At 39.6% G+C, this 18,620-nt stretch overlaps 1 protein-coding gene across 3 annotated transcripts in view; it reads right to left on the reverse strand.

Annotated features, from left to right (window-relative positions):
• Positions 1-991: 991 nt before the first annotated feature.
• The window catches only part of LOC111261538 (C-Jun-amino-terminal kinase-interacting protein 4), a 22,811-nt gene continuing 5,182 nt past the window's right edge, over positions 992-18,620 (reverse strand). For 2 of the 3 annotated variants that reach the window (XM_086968750.1, XM_086968749.1), the window contains exons 2-17: positions 16,250-16,411; positions 15,821-15,964; positions 15,408-15,658; positions 14,978-15,110; positions 14,526-14,673; positions 12,628-12,703; positions 11,940-12,099; positions 11,086-11,327; positions 9,760-9,941; positions 9,305-9,450; positions 8,717-8,869; positions 8,471-8,576; positions 7,797-8,251; positions 6,955-7,350; positions 6,122-6,672; positions 992-5,685 (exon numbers count right to left, since the gene is read on the reverse strand). In XM_086968750.1, the coding sequence (XP_086824876.1) occupies positions 5,556-5,685; positions 6,122-6,672; positions 6,955-7,350; positions 7,797-8,251; positions 8,471-8,576; positions 8,717-8,869; positions 9,305-9,450; positions 9,760-9,941; positions 11,086-11,327; positions 11,940-12,099; positions 12,628-12,703; positions 14,526-14,673; positions 14,978-15,110; positions 15,408-15,658; positions 15,821-15,964; positions 16,250-16,408 (3,432 nt within the window). In that variant the 5' untranslated portion in view covers positions 16,409-16,411 and the 3' untranslated portion in view covers positions 992-5,555. The remainder of the gene's footprint in view (positions 5,686-6,121; positions 6,673-6,954; positions 7,351-7,796; positions 8,252-8,470; positions 8,577-8,716; positions 8,870-9,304; positions 9,451-9,759; positions 9,942-11,085; positions 11,328-11,939; positions 12,100-12,627; positions 12,704-14,525; positions 14,674-14,977; positions 15,111-15,407; positions 15,659-15,820; positions 15,965-16,249; positions 16,412-18,620) is intronic. The other variant, XM_086968751.1, reaches the window with a different exon arrangement.

Consider the following 18,620-nt stretch of genomic DNA (forward strand, 5'->3'; position numbering starts at 1 on the left):
TCCCCTGGGGATTTTCTAATCCTTCAGTAGTCTCTTAGTTGTATCTCATCTATCATACTGCATACGCCTAAAACGTCAACGTCGATTTGAAATATCTGCTCCACTTTTGAAAAAATCCAAGTTTGAAACATCACAATTTGTGCTCTTCTGAAGGTTACGATAGACTATGGTCAATAATATTTAAGCTGGAATCAATTAATTATTAAATGCTGCAGACACAGAAAGCGATATCATTCAGGGAACCCATTGTGGGATCTCTGTTCTATTATGCATGCAAACGAATGGCAAAAAGACTTATTGCTCCTACAAAGTTAAATCTTAGAGAACGTATAATTAGAATTCTTACAATTAAACGTGCACTTCCGTATTTATGAGTAATTTATTAATATGACAAAATAATATAAAATAACGGATCCCAATCCGTTCAAGCAACATTATCTAGCCTTTCCTATAAAAGAAAGTTACGTCATCAAGTAGATTGGATTACGACTACTTCTATTCTTTAATAACAAAAACATTCTTTAACAATACGTTAGATCGTACTAGACACTAACAGATAAAAACTTTGGTTAATAGATTGTTCATTTTGTAGCTGTGTGTGGACACTGTCTGGGAAAGTAGTTTTGACATTGACGAGTTCTCTTTGCGGAGCCAATTTTACTGCAGTGTAGCGTTTGAAAGGAATCGAAGGAGGAACAGAGGTTATCCAAGATTTACCACGAAATAGTCCCGGACCCAGCAAAGACGGACAGGCCGTTGGCTGATTGTTGGATTTCGGCCTGTTTGTATTTTTTCAATAGGCGTATGGTACAATCACGTGCAAGGCTCATAATTATTATTGTTTAGCGACAAGATATTCGCGCTCCAGAATGTAAGTGTTACAGTTTGGCCAAGGCCGAATGTGCTGAAGTATGAATCGAATGAATTTTTGAAAAACGCCTGCTGTAATCTCATAATATCACCAGGCACTTTTTGCAACAAAAAGAACTCGTTCTATGACAATATAGATAATTCTTTATTGTAGCATTAACTAGTAATATGCACAAATAGATTTTTTTTTCGTCGTCACCATCGTTTCTGATTTTTTATGTTAAACTACGCTCAAACACTGCCCCAGCTTTTGTGAGAGAATTGTGTCTCCCGTACGTATGTGAGTCTTCCATTTGCGTGTTTCTATGCATAATTTCAGCATAAGCGTATAACATTTTTTGGTAATTATATGAGTCGAGGCGACGATTTACAGCTAGATAAAAGATCCTCGATTTCCTCAATTGTTCGATCACTACAGAGAACCGTATCTGTCGTCAACTTCTTTAATTTAATTAGCACTGCGAAGTTTTGCATTATATATGCCTACTGAAATAGAGGATATTATATAAAAGCTACTGCCAACTCATTTGCTTAATGCGAGAAGTTCGGACTTCATGTAACCTAGAAGTTTTTTACTCGTTTGCCTTTATTTTTGAAATCGTGCGCTCTGCAGCTAAACATCATCGATTACTTGACCTGGAGGTAACGTCAAAAATAAGTGCAGAAGTCGTGCAGTTTGACGTTTAAACCCTGAACTTTTCTTAAATGTCTATTACGAGACTTACTTCGAACGAGTTGAAAATAATGAAAGGCCTACTTCAAAAAGGTTCTTGCCGAATCGTAAATAAGACGGGCAGTACCAGTACCAAATTTAGTACGTGAAGTGTTTTCCAGGCAGTCTGATGGGCGCGCGCCGACCAACGCCTTTCGGGCAAAATTCACTTTGCTAAAAAGGCCTTGAAATCATGTATATGTACAGACATATATCTTAGATAAAAATTTTCAGTTAATTCTATTAAAAAGGACCAACCCTCGGTACTATAGTGTCCCCCGACTAATCAGGAACCCAGCATGGTCATTATGTGAGTTAATATTGAAACCAACCTAAGTCTACTTTTCTTGCTGAAGATGCATTGGCGATCAGGGTAGGGTAGGCCGATTTATAATGACTGGAGTTGCAAAGCGCACTTCAAAGATTTTTTAAGAAGCTGATGACTCGTTTTAAGAAATATTAGGAAATTACTACTTACGAAAATTTATTTTCATACACTGCACTATTTCACATGGCTTAGAGTAGTCACCGTTACAATTTCTGATACATACAAAAGGCAATCTTGTCTGGGAGGATGATACAAGCATAGCCGACTCTTCGAAAATAACGAAAGATGCATGCCTTTCACAAAATAAGGTCAGGAACCGCCTGAATGAAGAGACTAAACCACGACTCGTTATTGGATTTAATTAATAATAAAGGTCCTTAATTTATGCGGAAATCGGAGTGTGTTCATCCCAGCGTCTTGTGGCAATCAAGCAATTCATCATAAAGTTGATTCGGTCTTTTAACTAGCGAAAACATGCGGAGCCAAATGACAAATCTTTTTGTTACCCAGCCTGTAAACCTTCACCACTGTTTGTGCTCTAGTCCAATTAATGCTCGGCCTCAGATTAAACATACATTATATAGTACGTATATCTTTCGTAATGTTCAGCCCTCATCAACTCAACTTTAAGACTAGTCCTGTTTATTTGTTTTTCCTTACATTAGACGCACAAAATACAATACGAGACTAATTAAAACGTCTTCTGACATTTGTTACTCTTCGAGCTACTTTTTTCCTATCTCTTTTTATTATCAGAATATGCACTTTGTACGTCCACACGCTAAAAAAGCAACAAGAACATGAAAAATCAAAAAAAAAAACAAAAAAAACGACTTGTCACAGTGCAACTACAGTAATCGAACTTATACAATACAATAAACAATCCGCTTAGCCCCTACAACATTTGGTAGCATTGTATTTGTCGATTTTTTTTTCGCAAAACGTTCGCGTCGTAGGTTGCCTCTAGTGCAGGTTCACATCGCCGTCACAATATCCGTCACGGAAATCGTTTCGACGTTGCGTCAGACTACTACGAATGTTGACGCAAACGTTCTTAAATCACACCTGTTGTTGCTGCTGCTGCCACAACTATTCCTCGCACAATTATATTAGTTGCTCTTCTCCGTTAATTATATTAGGCTGTTACAACCGAATTTGGCGGACTTCAAAACCGGTCACTTTTTGAACTAGTTGGGCTAGAATGATTTTGCAATACTCACAAGAGATATCCTCCTTTATTATTTACATACTTGTTTCGTCTCTGGACAGCTATATACCTACCAGTCGCATTCTCATATGTGTTTTCTCTATCTATAACTTGTTGAGGTAAATCGATAGTGGGATATGTCTTTTTACCCCCCCCCCCTTCCTAGGGTGCGAAGAGCCGTGTAATCACACAAACCTAAACGGAAAGAAGAAAATGGTATAATTCAACATTGGATATTCTTTCGTTTAGTCCGAAAAAGTAATTGAGGCATGGCGATTAAGTCTAGCGTCATTATCAAGTAACCAAACTGCCCCCTTTCGATTGCCGTGCCAACAATTTATGAGTATCCTGAGGAACTTGAGATAGCTAGTTGCGCTCAGTTCACTTTCAGCGGCTACCCCATAGTAGTAGACGCCTCTGATGCCCATTGCAAATACTCGTAGAATCTCTAGTCCGAACTCACTCGACACTGGTATTGAACTCGGTTCCTCTTTAGGCCTATGCCATTCTCACGCCTGCTCTTTCCCGAACTAGCGGTAGAGGTTGAGCGATGTGTATTCTGTGGCAATCGTATGCTGTGAGCGGATTTTTTTGCTGGTTCAGGTTCCGTAAATTGCACGAGGAATACAGTACACACATTTTCGACTGTCCGGAAGTCCGTTTACCTGAGACTAATTCTTTACTCGGTTTCCACATTGTCAATAGTTTAGTTTATCATTTTATAACATGATACATGTGAATTGCGAGCTTTGGCTTCAAGCTCTATTTCTGTGGAAAGGCCCCTTGGTTGCTTCAGTCCATTCCCTTTCTTCGCGCCCCGAAATCTGGTCACCTCCTTGCTGGCCTTCAATATTCAGATGTTTTTTATTGAAATATCTGCATCATTTACGTAGTGTGCTTCTTTCGCGTAAGGCCTCCTGGTCTAATGTTCTTTCTCATTAATCTTCAATGAATTTCCGCAGCGCTGTGGGAAACAAGAACTTCACCACTGAGCATTGATTTTCGAAACTAGAAGATATTCTTCCCTCTCTTTCCTAAAGTAAACTCGACTGGTTCCTACTCACAGAATCCTAGAACACTCGATTAATTACTAATCAAATTTTGTTTGCTAGCGGCGTGTAGTTCAAAAGTTATTCAATTTCAAACTTCGCTGGATTCGCTTGTAACAGTCTAAATGAAGCTTTAAATAATTATATTATCTCTTTAAATGGGTACTCATAGTTGTTAATATGTGTGGAGTTATCAACACACAGACAGACAGGCAGGCAGGCACAGCTGCAGTATAATAGTGCAATATATTCGCACACAGACTCTAAAATTACCCTTGGAAATTCGCCTTCCTATAGTCATTCACTCTGTATCTATTGATTTATTGTATTTAACATATGTCACAGCTCCACACGATACTAAATCTAGGGTACGACCTATTTTTATAAATAGAAGCAGTATCCCTATCCATCTTTTAATAACTGCAATATCGTAATGTAATACGATGATAGTAATACTCCAGTTAATATTAAAGTTTACGGTAATCATAATTTTCAATATTATACGGTTTCAATGTTAATTGATGACTTCATCAAAAAAAAAACGCGAAAGCGAAAAGAATCATCCCTATAGTTGATGATGGACAATGGTTATGTCCGGTTTTTGTTGCAATGAAGTGAGCTGAACTTGTGCTTAACACTAAACACGGAATCAGTGGAATAGAAATAATATTTACCGTCAGCCAATGCAGAAAGGGGGATCTCCGTAATATTCCGTATTACGGAGATCTTATATATGTATATATATATATATATATACGTGGATTTTAAAACAATGAATCACACAAAACGTGGTAAGCATTATGGTGGGTCCCGCAACATAGTATCTGTAGAGCTTGTTGGGGACGTACACAGGGACATACTTTGATTCCTATGCGTGCGCCCTTCTTGTCAACACTACCAGAAAGAGCGATTTTGGACACAAACGTCCTTACCGCCTCAAATAAATAGGCTCTTTGGAACATGCCGCAAGTGTCGTCTCCATGTTTCCTCAAACTGCGATATAGTAGGCCAGCCATGAACTTAATCTCCTCTACGACTCCACTTCGTTACAACTGGTTTTCGTGTATAATTTAAATTTGTCTTAGACACGCCATTTTGCTGCTGTGTAGAGCTACGATATCCTCCCGCTTGGTCATGCTGTGCCATCTTTTTCAGTATTGAATCTGAGGCGTGGTTTCGCAATACCTCACTGAAACTACACCAACTGCAAAATATTAACTTTCTCACATAGTAGCCACACTGAGTCGTGTGGGAAGATAAATAAAACTTCAGCGAAGTCACTGTATTTTCTCCTCGCGCGCTTACGAAGCCTTACCGCGTTGTGGTCAGGCACTCCCGCTTGCGCGGCTAAAGGTGTTATCTGTAAACTATTATTTCCGATAACACCAGCTACAGAGCTACTTCCCATACGATTAGGTGGCTGAGGTCTGACTTGTCTGACAGCGATTCGCTTCCTACATTTTCCTCATCCATGCGAAGGTCGACATAGCCCTCACCACCGCTCAAGACAAACATACACCTGGCAAACGAAGTAAAATTGGCTTATATTAAAAACTTGGAAAGCTGGTGGACAGGGTAGGAAACGTTAACAGGTCGGGATGGCGCAGCGATACGCTGGGATAAACGCTGTGCAACGATAAAAATGACAAAGGGACTGGCCGAAACAATGAGATTGGCCATGCATCGTTCACAGAAAGATGAAACAAGGAAATTATACTGTTTAGTTAATTTAATTATAGCTATTTCTTATCGTACAAAAGCAAACATTACTAGTTAAAACAAACAACAATCCTCTGTTCGCAGCGATCACCCATACAAACTTTTCAAATTGTCAAAAAGTTTTCGGCTTACCCTGTATATATATTTCTTTCACTAATATATTCGTTCCGACTACTCGTCTTCACTAATTGTTGTTTTTTCACTTATACTAGATAATAGACATGCTCTCCCGTTACCTTGCCGGCGGCGTCGTGCCACCCTCCTGATTGACCGCGGCTGGCGACGTAGTGGATATCATCCCACCAGTTCCCGGTACACCCAAAATGAAACGTACGCTATCTTTGTGGCCGTGGAATGACAACTGTGCCTGCGTGATGTTGCAATACGGAATGGAGAGATCGTCCACGCGCAAACAGGAGCCAGGCAGCGATGGCGGTACGAAGCGGACAGGTTGTTCCGCCACGGGCGAAATCGGATTCGTTGCCCCTAACGAATAAGGTCCACCTTCAGCGTCCGCGGCGGTCGTCGTCGCCGTTTCCTCAAACCCAGTTGGCCCGGCTGCGGCATCCGGTAGAGACTGTGTTGAGGTTAACTTTTTCAACGTCGTCTTCGCTGAAGAATTGCTCTGACTCGACGTAGCGAGCAAAGGTAAACTCAGAATAACACCGTTGCCTGTGCCTATCCATAGGCGATTGCACGTGATGCCAATACAAGTTATACGCACAAATGAGAATCCCAGTTTGCCTGCGCCGATCATCCGGCTAATCATGGGCTCAATGTCAACGTCCTGGAACAGACGAGATAAGGAAATCGCATATGGAGTTCATTTTCTATCATCGACTAGTAAAACGGCTAACTACATATTAGGTTGTGCTAGCTGTGACACAAATGATTTGATGTTCACAATGGTAGAAGGGTTGAAACTAGAGGATAATCCCCGAATGCTGAAAAGCTATCAATATTTAGAAATAAGTAATATTTAAAAGTCGTCACCTAGGCAAAGGTTAACAGCAAATTTTGAGTAGAAACACCGTTAATGAATCGGTTAGACAAGATGTCCGAATGTCACCTGTAAATGTTGATGCGTCCGCGCGTGGTACAGTCGGAAGGTCGAGTCTAAGCGTATCGTGATCCAGACTCCCTCGCTAGCCGACGCCATTTTACGAACCTGGCTGTCCTTGCGAGGGTGAACACTGAAACGCGTTTCCATATCCAGCGTCTGGGCGTCCAGCACTGCCATCGTATTCCGATAGCCGCACCAAATCTTCGTGTCGAGAACGACCCCAACACAATGTAACGAGTGCTTTTCGGGTTCTGGAGACACCACAATTTCTCTAAAATGACTTGCGCTAAATTCCCGTGTCACTGGATCCCGATGAAATATAGCCAACCGGCCATTTGCCAACGAGCAAAATACCCGTCCCCGGTGGTGAACGATCGATAGGACACAGTCCGAAAGTTTAAACTAAAATGCAATTAACATACCTTGTTTTAAGTAGCCTTACTCGTTAACCTAAAAATAATTGTGTAACTGAGGGGTCACTTAATTCGATTGCAGTATCAGCATATACTATGCTACCTGTGCAGGTGAGTAAAGATTCAAAGGTCTTTAGGATCTCGTCCCTATAATTCTTTGGCACTCACCGTGCGCCCGATTCTAATACAGCTGTTGGCGTTTCAATAAATATATAAATCACATAATGATAAACATACTCCAAATGTATTATACAGTTCGAAAAAGGTCACTGAATAATTTCGAATGTCTTCGTATTATATGTGTGAAATTAGCAGGATAGCAGAGTATAATCAAAACTAGAGTAAAAAAAAATATCAAATGACCTTTTTCACGAATTTTTTGACCGCTCTATCAGTGTAACCTCGTCAGCGATTTGAAGTATGCCAGTGTTATACCTTAAGAATGCATGTGCTCCAGTCTGCTTTTGAGCTATGTACGTAAAGGTAGCCATTTTGTGCTCCCATCCACATGGTCGGAAGTTGGGTTGACATCTTTTCTGGTGTTATTGGTGCAGAGCCAGTCGTTTGTGGCCTGGCAGCTTGCTGAGGAGGGTCATGTGGTAGAGGCTCTACGCCGGCCTCCGTTTCCGGTGAAGGGACGTCGACCACACTGGCTCCTTCCCGTTGTGCTGGCGCTAGATACTCCTGGTCAGCACCAAGGGTTGCATTGGGGTAAACGCCTCTGGTTTCCGCGTCTCCACCTTTAAAACCCGGTCGATCTGCATTATGTTCCCGGACCATTTCAGATACGGCGTTTAAACCGGGCTCTGCCTTGGTCATTATTCCGCTTTCATTGGACTTATTTTCCACGTTAATGCAAGCTGATAAATAGGCCTCATTGCAAATAAAATCTGAGGGAAAAAAAATGTTAAACTAGATTAATTTGACTGATAAAGTTTTCCCAATGGTTAAGAGGCTATCGACAGGTGAAGGCAGAGATTTTTCGGGAAATTTCCGCTAAAATTCGATGATTTTGCATAGGCAGTGGGCTAGGATCAACGAACTCGACGAAAGAAAATTCAGTTAATATCATTGTCCAGCTTTTTTAACCAGCATTAACTTATACTAACCATCCTCGCGGACGCCAGGCACGCTTTGTATGCACAGAATGAGACTTGTGCCAATCCTGAATGTCTCTAGCACTTCCGCCGGATTGTTCGCATCTATAACTGAAACCTGAAGTCAGAATGGTAAAGAAAAAAACCAAGTATTTTCTCGTGATGGATAGTGAAAGCACATCTTTATACGTAACAATATAGACCACTTCAAACTTCAACTAGGGACAACAACTAAGTTATGAAAATGTGAGAGTTCACCTGGGAGAAGCGACTTTGCACTCCGGAGCAGATCCAGACAAGTGACGACAGTGTCATCTCAGCCAGCTGGCTGCCCGTCTGAGCCCCGGAGTCCTGCAACTGTTCTCGTGGCATCGCTGACTGTGGAAGATGAACACCTGATGCGCACCATACCTATAATAGATAATTGTTATGACATGTATCTAACGACAGCTTTTAGCCCTGAATGTTTTCTGGATAATAAGTGATAAGGACGTTTTTGGATGGGCATGTGAGCACGTGAAGCTTCATAAGATAAAATTATATCCATATATTTTCTCCTCACAATATCCAAAACGTAGAAAAAACATTCGAAGCATGAAATACGCAATGTCAACTTCGTTTAAGACGTTCACTATGTAGAATATATACAAATGTACAAGTATATTGACATATCTAGGGATTGTATCGTGTAAGAGTAAGCTCAGGGGTAGGTAAGTCTGGTTTTGTATTAGATGCTCTATCTAGCCTAGCTAACGGGTCTATATATACATATTTAATCTCGTGATTTTTTTCGACGAACGAGTTCGAAGCATATGCGTATACGCATGAAAAGCGATGATGAACTACCTTGAGCTGAGGATTAGGATCATTCTGATCAAGGGGTCGACAGAAAACTGGTACCGGTACACTTTGTAGGGGACTCTGTCCGTTGGCTGTTGGCAAGGACCAGCCGTATGCTTGTACCCGTCCGATATCATCCTTGGCTACATGGGCTGACAAAGCAAATGAATAGCAAAATTCATACCCGTTAGCATACAACCGTCCACTAGCATAAAATAACAATATTAGCAATATGGACATGAAAGCCATAGCAAATAAAATTTGGATAAACTTTCAACTGCACCAAACTGCAGAATAATATTTATTGATAACGCTTAAATTTTTTAGTCGGAACAGCCGATCGTGGCCAACTGTCATTATCCTTACATCAGATGGTCCAAATATTACCGTTCGGGGAACTATCTATTACGCCATGGACAGAAAACTGAAAGCGAATTACGATAGCAACAAATACTTGCTACCTTTCACTTTTTTGAGCTGATCTCTTCGCTCCTTAGCTTTGCGCTCCGAGATTCCATCGCGCAATCGGATGTTTTGCAGTGACGCTTTCGTCCTTGGCTCTCGGTCCTTCGAAGCTGTACTCCCAGGACCCAACGGCGCCGTTGGCGTTTTGCCTTTGTCCGATGCGAACAAATTGCTAAAGCTATAGAAACATATGAGGTAAAGGGTTTAATAAGAACGTCATGTCAGGAGGACGAACCTTCCCGCCAATATTGAGTGAGCCATTTTGAGGAACACAAAGCATCATCAGAAGCTCTAAAATAACCAACTTCACGCCTTAATCTAGAGAGCACATATAACAGGAAGGCATTAAAAAAGAATCGATTATTTTAAGACAAAAAAAAGTGGTAACGATATGTATCCCTCAAACACTTACATACAGCATCTTTAATTGATTTGCGATGCAAATGCAAGTTACATTAGAATAAAAATCGTGCAAGTTAATGACAGCCTAATGTTGCAAGCTATTAAAAAACATCATTATTAGTAAAATAACCGTACTCAAGTAGCATACGTAAATTCAAAGGTTACTGTATTGAATGTTCTTATTTTTGGCAACTTAGTTTATACTTATTTGGCATTACCCTTAGGAGCCTAGGTACACAAGGCATGTGCAACACTAAATGTATGTAATAGAATTGGCTTAAACAACCGATATTACGTCCAACGAGTCAAAGGATAGATATAAAGAATTATAACCTTAAGAGAGCAATAAATTTAGAGTGCAGAATACCATGCACGGAAAAAATATACCCGAGATTCAATAGTTCCAAGCTAAAGAACAAACGCGAAGTGGCTTTTCACAAGTTTACTGTCACTTTACGAAACAACACATGAGAACTCAGGCGAGGAGCACAAGACCTTATAAGAACTTACTTCGGGCTGGAGTCCAGTGTGTTAGCATTAAAACAAGGAAGAACATTATTTCAATTTGAACACATTTTTTAATATTAATTTTGTTACATTTCTTGGCAGTAACATATATTATTAGCAAGGATCCTATGGAAGCATAATTTTTTCCCTCTGACAAGCCTTTGAAGCTAATATTATATTAGATACTGGAGACGGAAACTAATTCGCTTCACATGCAGCGTTGACTTCTAATCCCTTGCAAACTTCAGAGATATGAAAGAACGCTTATACTAGTAGGAAAGGAACTAACGTAGGTTTGACATCCAGACCCTGAATTAGGTTGACTCAGATGTAATATTTGTATCCTCTATTTACCGTTTTTGTGGTCCATAAATAGACTCTAAGGATACAATTCTTGTAGAGAATGAACGTACAATTTGAAAATCCCGCCTCCGCCGGTGTGTGGTTTGTCAAAAGCTGACCCTTCTGTTAGCTTTGTTGCTTTCAGGGTCTCTGACCAGCGAACGGCGTCTTGCAACTCCATAAGCTTCTCCTTATACTGGTTACGCTCCATAAGCACTCGTGCCATTTCGACCCGAGTAAATCGCTTTCTCTGTGACATCGGTACGGCCGTGTCACCCTGTTCCCGCTCTAGTGCCAGTCTGTCGGCCTCCTCCTAAAATAACATGAGTATTGTTGCTTTTATATCTGAAATGAGCTATCAGTTCGTTTATAATAAGCACACGGTGCGTGTATACAATTTACGTCCAATCTACATTAGTCGTTTTCGACTAAAATAGTGGTAAACCTTTATCAAGGTGACTTTATCAACGTAGATCTATTATTATTTTTAGATGTAAAATTGTGTGGAGGACACTGATCGCGGCTTATGAATGAATCTAATTATAACACTTATCCTTGTCAATGTGTTTGCAAAACAAAAAAGTAACATTGGCTCGAACATTGAATTGAAATCACAAAATCTGTATCGGTAGTTAAGCGGTATTTCATACCAGTAAATCATTTCCCGCTTAACGCGAGTAAACTAGTATTCATTTCAATATTTGCATGTCGTCTTGCTTCGTTTGGTAACTATGAGAATTTAGTTGATAATCAGTCATTGTCCATTATTTCCTTTGTTTTCTATCAGTGTTGGAAAATTACGTATTTTGGACAATAAGCAAAGGCTAGTGCTCAAAAATGATTTGCCACATTTAGGCCAGGTGTTCCATGAGATGGCTGATCCAGGCCACATTTCTCAGCTAATTGTAAGTGCAAAAAAGCATACCTTAAGCCTTTTGATCTCTGTTTCGAGAGCTTCGACTCGTTCGCGGGCAGCATCTCGTTGTGACTCGGTTTGGCGCAATCGTTCCTCGCATACGTCCTTCTCCGATGTCAGCTGGTCAACCCGTGCAATCAGATCGTCCTTAACAATATTTAAGGCGTTCCTGGACGGAAATGAAAACAATACATTTTTCATCAGTCCAGCACTAATGCTTTGCTCTCTGTGATATTTTAAAGGACCGCGATATATAACAAGCATTATTGACTATTTGCATCAAATGAATTTTAAAAAATATATCAATACTTGATAGGGAAATATCGTTGATTAATTGCAGCATGTGGCCGGTTTCTCTGATCATCCATATTTTCCATTCAACGTAATTTCTAACATGCAATAAATAATACAGTTGCAAATTATTATACCGCTGTCGACATTTATTGTATAGCATCTGTGTATCCGAATAAATAAAGTTAGCCCAAAAGATCGTTTTACCCATATACAATACCTCTTATAAGGCCATACTTTAAGGTTCGTGAATACTGTAATCCTATTATGTTACTAATGTTACGTTACGAGATTGCCTTGTCAGCCTTATCAGTAATTCAAGTATGGGTGACGTATGCATTTGAAGCCCGACAGAAATTAGAGAAAATGTAATTTTGTAAAATGCTACATACGGAATCAAACTCACTTTGTTGCTAGCAGCTCAATGTTCTCGAGAATGATGTTTTCTACCTCTTTACCCATTCCGAAGATATTGTCGCTCACTGTAATGAGGCATTTTCGAAATCAGTTCTACTTATCTTTCACATATAATGGCAGTGGAATGGATAGCCGCTTTTTGCGAATCAACTGCGAACTACGAACCAAAGACCGAAAAGCTGATTTTACGCGTTCTATCATCAAGTCCAAAGATTTTCGTTCACTCCAATCGAGAAAAAGAGTAGTTCCACTATCAGTAAGTTAGGTATTTTTTCTACCGAATTGTTAAACACTATCTAGTTTTATGGTATCAAGCCTACTGCTATCGACTATACTACACCATGTACATGATGAAATAAAAACACATTTTAATTCTTTGTATTTACGGTGCGATCTTTCTACCGAGCAATCCACTGGCAGAATTAGGTAACAACGAAACTTTTCATTCATAAGGTCATCTCGTGCCTTAGGTATTCATTCATATAATAACAGGACTAGCAGACGCCATCCATTTTTCCCTTTAATCTTTTTTGTCAAAAAAAATTTATTGCAGAGCAGGCTAAAAATAGAAGCTGATCAGTCTCTAGGAAGAGCGTTGCCCACATATTGCAAATAGCGGGTCACTAAGCAAGCGTCGGGGCCGTTCGCACGAACAAAAAATGTAGTGCTCTCGCACCACGTATTATATACTGCCAAACAAAATATTCTTCGAATAAACAAGTTGTTGATTCGTGTATAATATTATGCGTATCACATCCTGCTCTGTTGATCTCCTCTGATAACTGCGTGCTAAAAATGCACAAATTTGTCATCGAACTATATATAAAGCTGACAAACCTGATGAGGCAAATTCTGCCGGGTCGACTACAGCTCCTACACGTGAAGCAGCGTCCAACAAACAGGATAAAAATTGATTCAAGTGTTGGTTCAATCAAGTAGCTAGACCATTCCAGCTTCAAACCAGTTGCATTATTCGGGATCTAAAAGGTAATCTGCATGAAAATATTGGACTGGACTATCATATTGAGGAGGCTGCTTTTTAGTTATTGTTACTAAAAAAAAAAAATTGGCATAAGAATGCAAGACAATTGATTCAACATCGGAGACCATTGCTTAGATTGCAAACGCATATAACGTATTTACCCAAAACAATACAACAGGTAACACTGTATCGAATCACATAGAACTTGAGTATAAGCTCATGTTATTTGTCACTTGCTCGCCATGCGTAGCAGCGTGGTAACGTTTACACTGTCTGAAGTCGAAAAAAAAAAGTGAGACACCCATTTGGCGCGTATTCTCGCAAGAGTTGACGACTAATAAGGGAAAACAGACCCTTGATCGAACCGTAGCGTGAGTAATGAGAAAATAATAATAGACTTTATTCGAATGGAGTTCACTAATGTGTCACATAGGTCAGACTCGGCTCACATAGAATCTCAGAAGCTCAAAGATAACCATGATAATGTTCTAAAACTCAATGTGAATGTCGAACTGGGATCGCTAAGAATATGATAAGGAAATGATAGCAATACTAACTTAGGTTCATGCCGCAAATCTGAAAAGAATAGTTGAAGTTTAAGATAATTTCCTTTATATTTGGCTATAAGAGGCAGGAACTTCGAACCCACCTTACAAGCTCGATCAACATATGCATAGAAATAACATAATCGTATACACTGAGTTCTGTTAATAGCAAATAAAGCGAATAGTTTATGGAAAAAAAAACATGTATTATAAAAATTTCACTACAATATTTCAAAACTATATTGTAATAAAATTACTTTCAGAACGTTCAAACAAAACAATATATGAAATCGTTTGGAACCTTCTGAACTACCGATTCTTTTCATATATCTTATTCGTATACAGATAGCCGATACAGACCTGCGCCAGCATCGAAAGCGTCTTCGTCCGTTGGAGCTGCTGAATTCTGTTTTCCATTATTCCGCTGATCTTCTTTGTCGGCAAATTTGCACTCCTGATAAAGAGTGTTTGGCCGCCGTACCCGTGTCTTGTCTTGAATTGGTTCAACCTGTTTAGTTTTATAGATTATGAAGCCATAAACTTACAACTTAATTAAACCGCTGATCGATTTTTTATTTATTTACATTGTTGATTATACACCGCTTGACATTAAGTGGTACGAAAATGGACTTTTCATTACGTTGTGTACCGTGTACTGAACGGCAAAAAGTTTCTTTGAGTAAATGGTGCATATTTCGAAGTACGAATAAGAAGTAGAAATAACTTAATTCCTTATACATACATATTTAAACAATGGCTCATTAACGATGTATAATATGCCTATAGTATTGCTATACCGCATTTTTAATTACCATGGTTGTTTCAGATGGTTGACTAAGAGCTTCGCTCATTGACAGATCTTTGTCCGGGGAAAATTGTTCAAGTTTCCAACCCTTGTGCAACTCCTCCGGCGATCGGATATCAGCACTTACTTTTGCTAGTCGACTGTAAACAGACACACGAGCCAGAAGGCACAAATATTATTAGCTACAGCATTAGATAAACAAAGACAACAGCGACGATGGTACGCAGTCATGTTAATAAATACTCAGTCATCTTATACACTTGAAGCAACGTCTGGTTGCTCAGCCCTTTGCTGTGGACTATATTATTATTATAAATTATAAACAAAGTGAATTGGCCCTTTAATTTAATTTAATTTAAAAGATTAAGTTTCGAAGTAAGATGATAGTTCGAAAATATTTCGATTAGAATTCATCGATACATATGAATTAATAGTACCTGGAAGCTTCGACAGGTGTCGTGGGCATCGTTTGGCCCTGTCCTTGTTTGGCATTTTGGCTAGCTCCAAAGAGAATTTTTGTTTTCTCAACATAGTCAAAATGGGTCTTAAACAGCTCGGTGTAGCGTTCATGAAGTTTGGCATACTCTTTTTTCATTTCGTTTTCTTTATCCTCAAGTCGCGAGGCGTGATCCGCTGAATTTTTGGCCTTCATTTCAAGCATACGAACAATGCTTTCGAGACTTTCGACCTGCAACAGGCAATGAAAGTCCTTTATAGTTGTTATGCACTAGCAGCTAGTATTTTTATAATTTTAAGTTTCTGAAAGATTCAGATCGACAGATAGGGTAACTATATTTTCATAGTAGGCAGAAAAAGGAATTTTTGAACACGGGAAGGTGGTCACGCCAACCTTAGACTGCAGTTCATTTCGTTCTTCATCGTTAGAGAACTCCACCTCGAGAAGTCGTTGTTCGGCATTTTTTCGATGACACTTCTCACGTTCATACTGCGTCACCAGCTGCTCGTGGTCCTCTTTCACTAATTCGAGCTCGACCTATAACAAAACATGCGCATTCGAATCACATGAATCGTCAGGTTGACCCGAGCACGGCGAGGCTTGTAACTTGTGAGACCATTTCCAGACAGCTTTAAACTCCGTACGCTGAGTTTACTATGATTGGCGAACTTTTTAGTTGACCTGTACTTCTGATAATTTATACCTGCATATAGTGTTAGCATAGGCTGGTCCTTTCAATAATGCACACCATAAATATACACTTATGATATTAGATGTGGATTTCTCTTAATTAGCTTAGATAAAAGTGGATAAAGTACTAACCTGATGTTCCTGGTTTTCAATGCCGGCCAGATCTAGGCTCTCCAGGACGTTAACCACCAAGGGCATGAGATCCTTGACAACGTCTTGATCATACCTGTCCATCATTCGCTTGAATTCCGCGTAGATGTCCCGTGCCAAGTTCTCTACCTTTTCGGACATAACCTGTAAGGCAAGAACGCACAAACCTGATTAAGCGAACAACGCACATTCAAGGGACGTCAACGATAAACAGGTAATGTATTAAAGAAACACCCTGAAAAATTATCTACTGTAAAGACCTCTTTAGCTATATAATCGTGGAGCCTTCCACTGAAGTAATGTCATTAAAAATACGAGACAAATAGGGCGGAGAACCGGGTTTAAATAGGAACTTTTATCCTGGAAAAATGCTAGCACCTACAATATTCGTTCTACAAATTGTGTATTTATATGTCACTAAAAACATCCATGAGGTATGACTTGTAGAAGTACTTCGAAGTTTACTAATTCCGTAAAGGTTGATTTGAAAGCCGTAAACCTTTTGCGAGAACAGCGACCTTTTAAACGATATGAGCTAAAAAAAAAGAATCACCCTTTGCATCACAGTTCTCGGTGTTCTTTGATTTCCATAGTCTGCGCACGCCATGTGTAAGTTCCTGTCGTTTCAGATGTGATTCACACGGGTTTTGACATTAATTCAACATAGATTCTAATTGCAAGCGTATGAAAAAGTTTGATAAGTTCGCAAATACATATGTGCTCTAATGGGTAGAGAAAGTTCGGAATTTTAAGGTCATCCTTACGAGGTTTCGCTAATTAATTGTAAATCAGCTGGCAAAAACAGGCTGTCATCAGTACGAAAACGACCTTGTGGATATTTGGAAATATCTGGAACATTTGGAGGAAAAACTTCATTCATAAAGCGAAGATCAACGAATAGACATCAATATAGACAAAAGCTACTAATTGTCGATTTCATTTGCTTCGCGAAGTGCACGAGCGCATAGAAAACCACTGAGAGAGTGCTAAACCAGAAGTACTGGCGATACGAAGATCGAAACATTTGGATTATGCCATCATTTGTCGAAACAGCCCTTCTCGCTGCTTTTCGAAGTCGTCTCAAAACGTGCCCATAATTACTAAAATCCCTTATGAAATACGTTCGAATTTGGCGTTCTCAGAGATGCATGAAGTCGCTTTTCTATACATGAATGCAACTGCATATATTAGACCCACTAGTGGCGTCTTTCTAAGTCACGTGCGGTCAAGCACAATACAATACAACCATTCGACTAATACCCTTGTCGCCGTCCAGCATAGCACTCCATTTGCATAATTCCCGTACGAGGAATATGCTCGCTGCTTTAGAAGGCACATCGACGTCATCTGTTGGATAACATGTAAGCTAAAACAAGGATACTACGAGAGGGGGCCTGGCTAGTATTATCTATTTTCCAAACTCCCGTACTTTCAACGCCAATCACGTCGCGCAGGCTGTCGGCGACATAAATCATGTTCTGAAATTTCCGACGCTGAATGACATTGATATAGCTACAAAGCTTTGCTTCACAACTAATTTCGACGATTTAAACGAAGTCAGGACAGGAGCGAGAACCGACCTGTTAACCTGCACCATCCATTTTTACGTTTCAATGCCTGTATCTTTAGCCATCCTCTAGGGCTCAATCCTGCCAGTATAGATGAGATATTATAAACAAGTTATATTGTGCACTTAAAGGGCTATCTTTTGATTTAGCTTAAATAGACCCGTCAAAAGGTGTACTCTCCCTTACTTGAATGGAATGGAACGCTATTCATAGGGTTTGTTATAAGCCTTAATGTCTTGCATGATGGAAGCCACTTATCGGAAAAATTGAATGCATGCGGAAATTACGATAGTTCGTTTTTTTTCTACCCTGCAGATTGTTTTTTTACTTCTATCAGAGACAGACTGAAAATGTTATGTATATATATATATATATATATATATGATAATGAAAACACTATGGTACCATATTTTCAAGGGCCGGTAAAAACGTTGACAGTGAAAATCAGTTGTAATCAGGTAAAATATTCTTACAAACCACGCATAGTAGAAAGACAGCCGTTTATATGGACTACTTTTCTGATACCGTCTTCTTTTCCCCTATGGCAGGTGGACAAGAAGTACTCATCATACCCTGAGAAGCAAACTATGGTTCTCTGCCATAAGAAGAATACCATATAGCATGATTTTTACGAATGAAGGAATTGAAATCTACGCAGGTGAGCACCAACAACTTTTATATGGCTCAGTCCCTATATGCAAGCTCAGTAAGTAAGGAAAGATACTAAATGTTATACCCGCATTAAATCTTCAAGGAAAATTTTCAAACTAATGCTTGTTTTTAAT

Source organism: Varroa jacobsoni, unplaced genomic scaffold (genome assembly GCF_002532875.2).
Source record: "Varroa jacobsoni isolate VJ856 unplaced genomic scaffold, vjacob_1.0 scaffold_566, whole genome shotgun sequence".
Classification (NCBI taxonomy): Eukaryota; Metazoa; Arthropoda; class Arachnida; order Mesostigmata; family Varroidae; genus Varroa; species Varroa jacobsoni.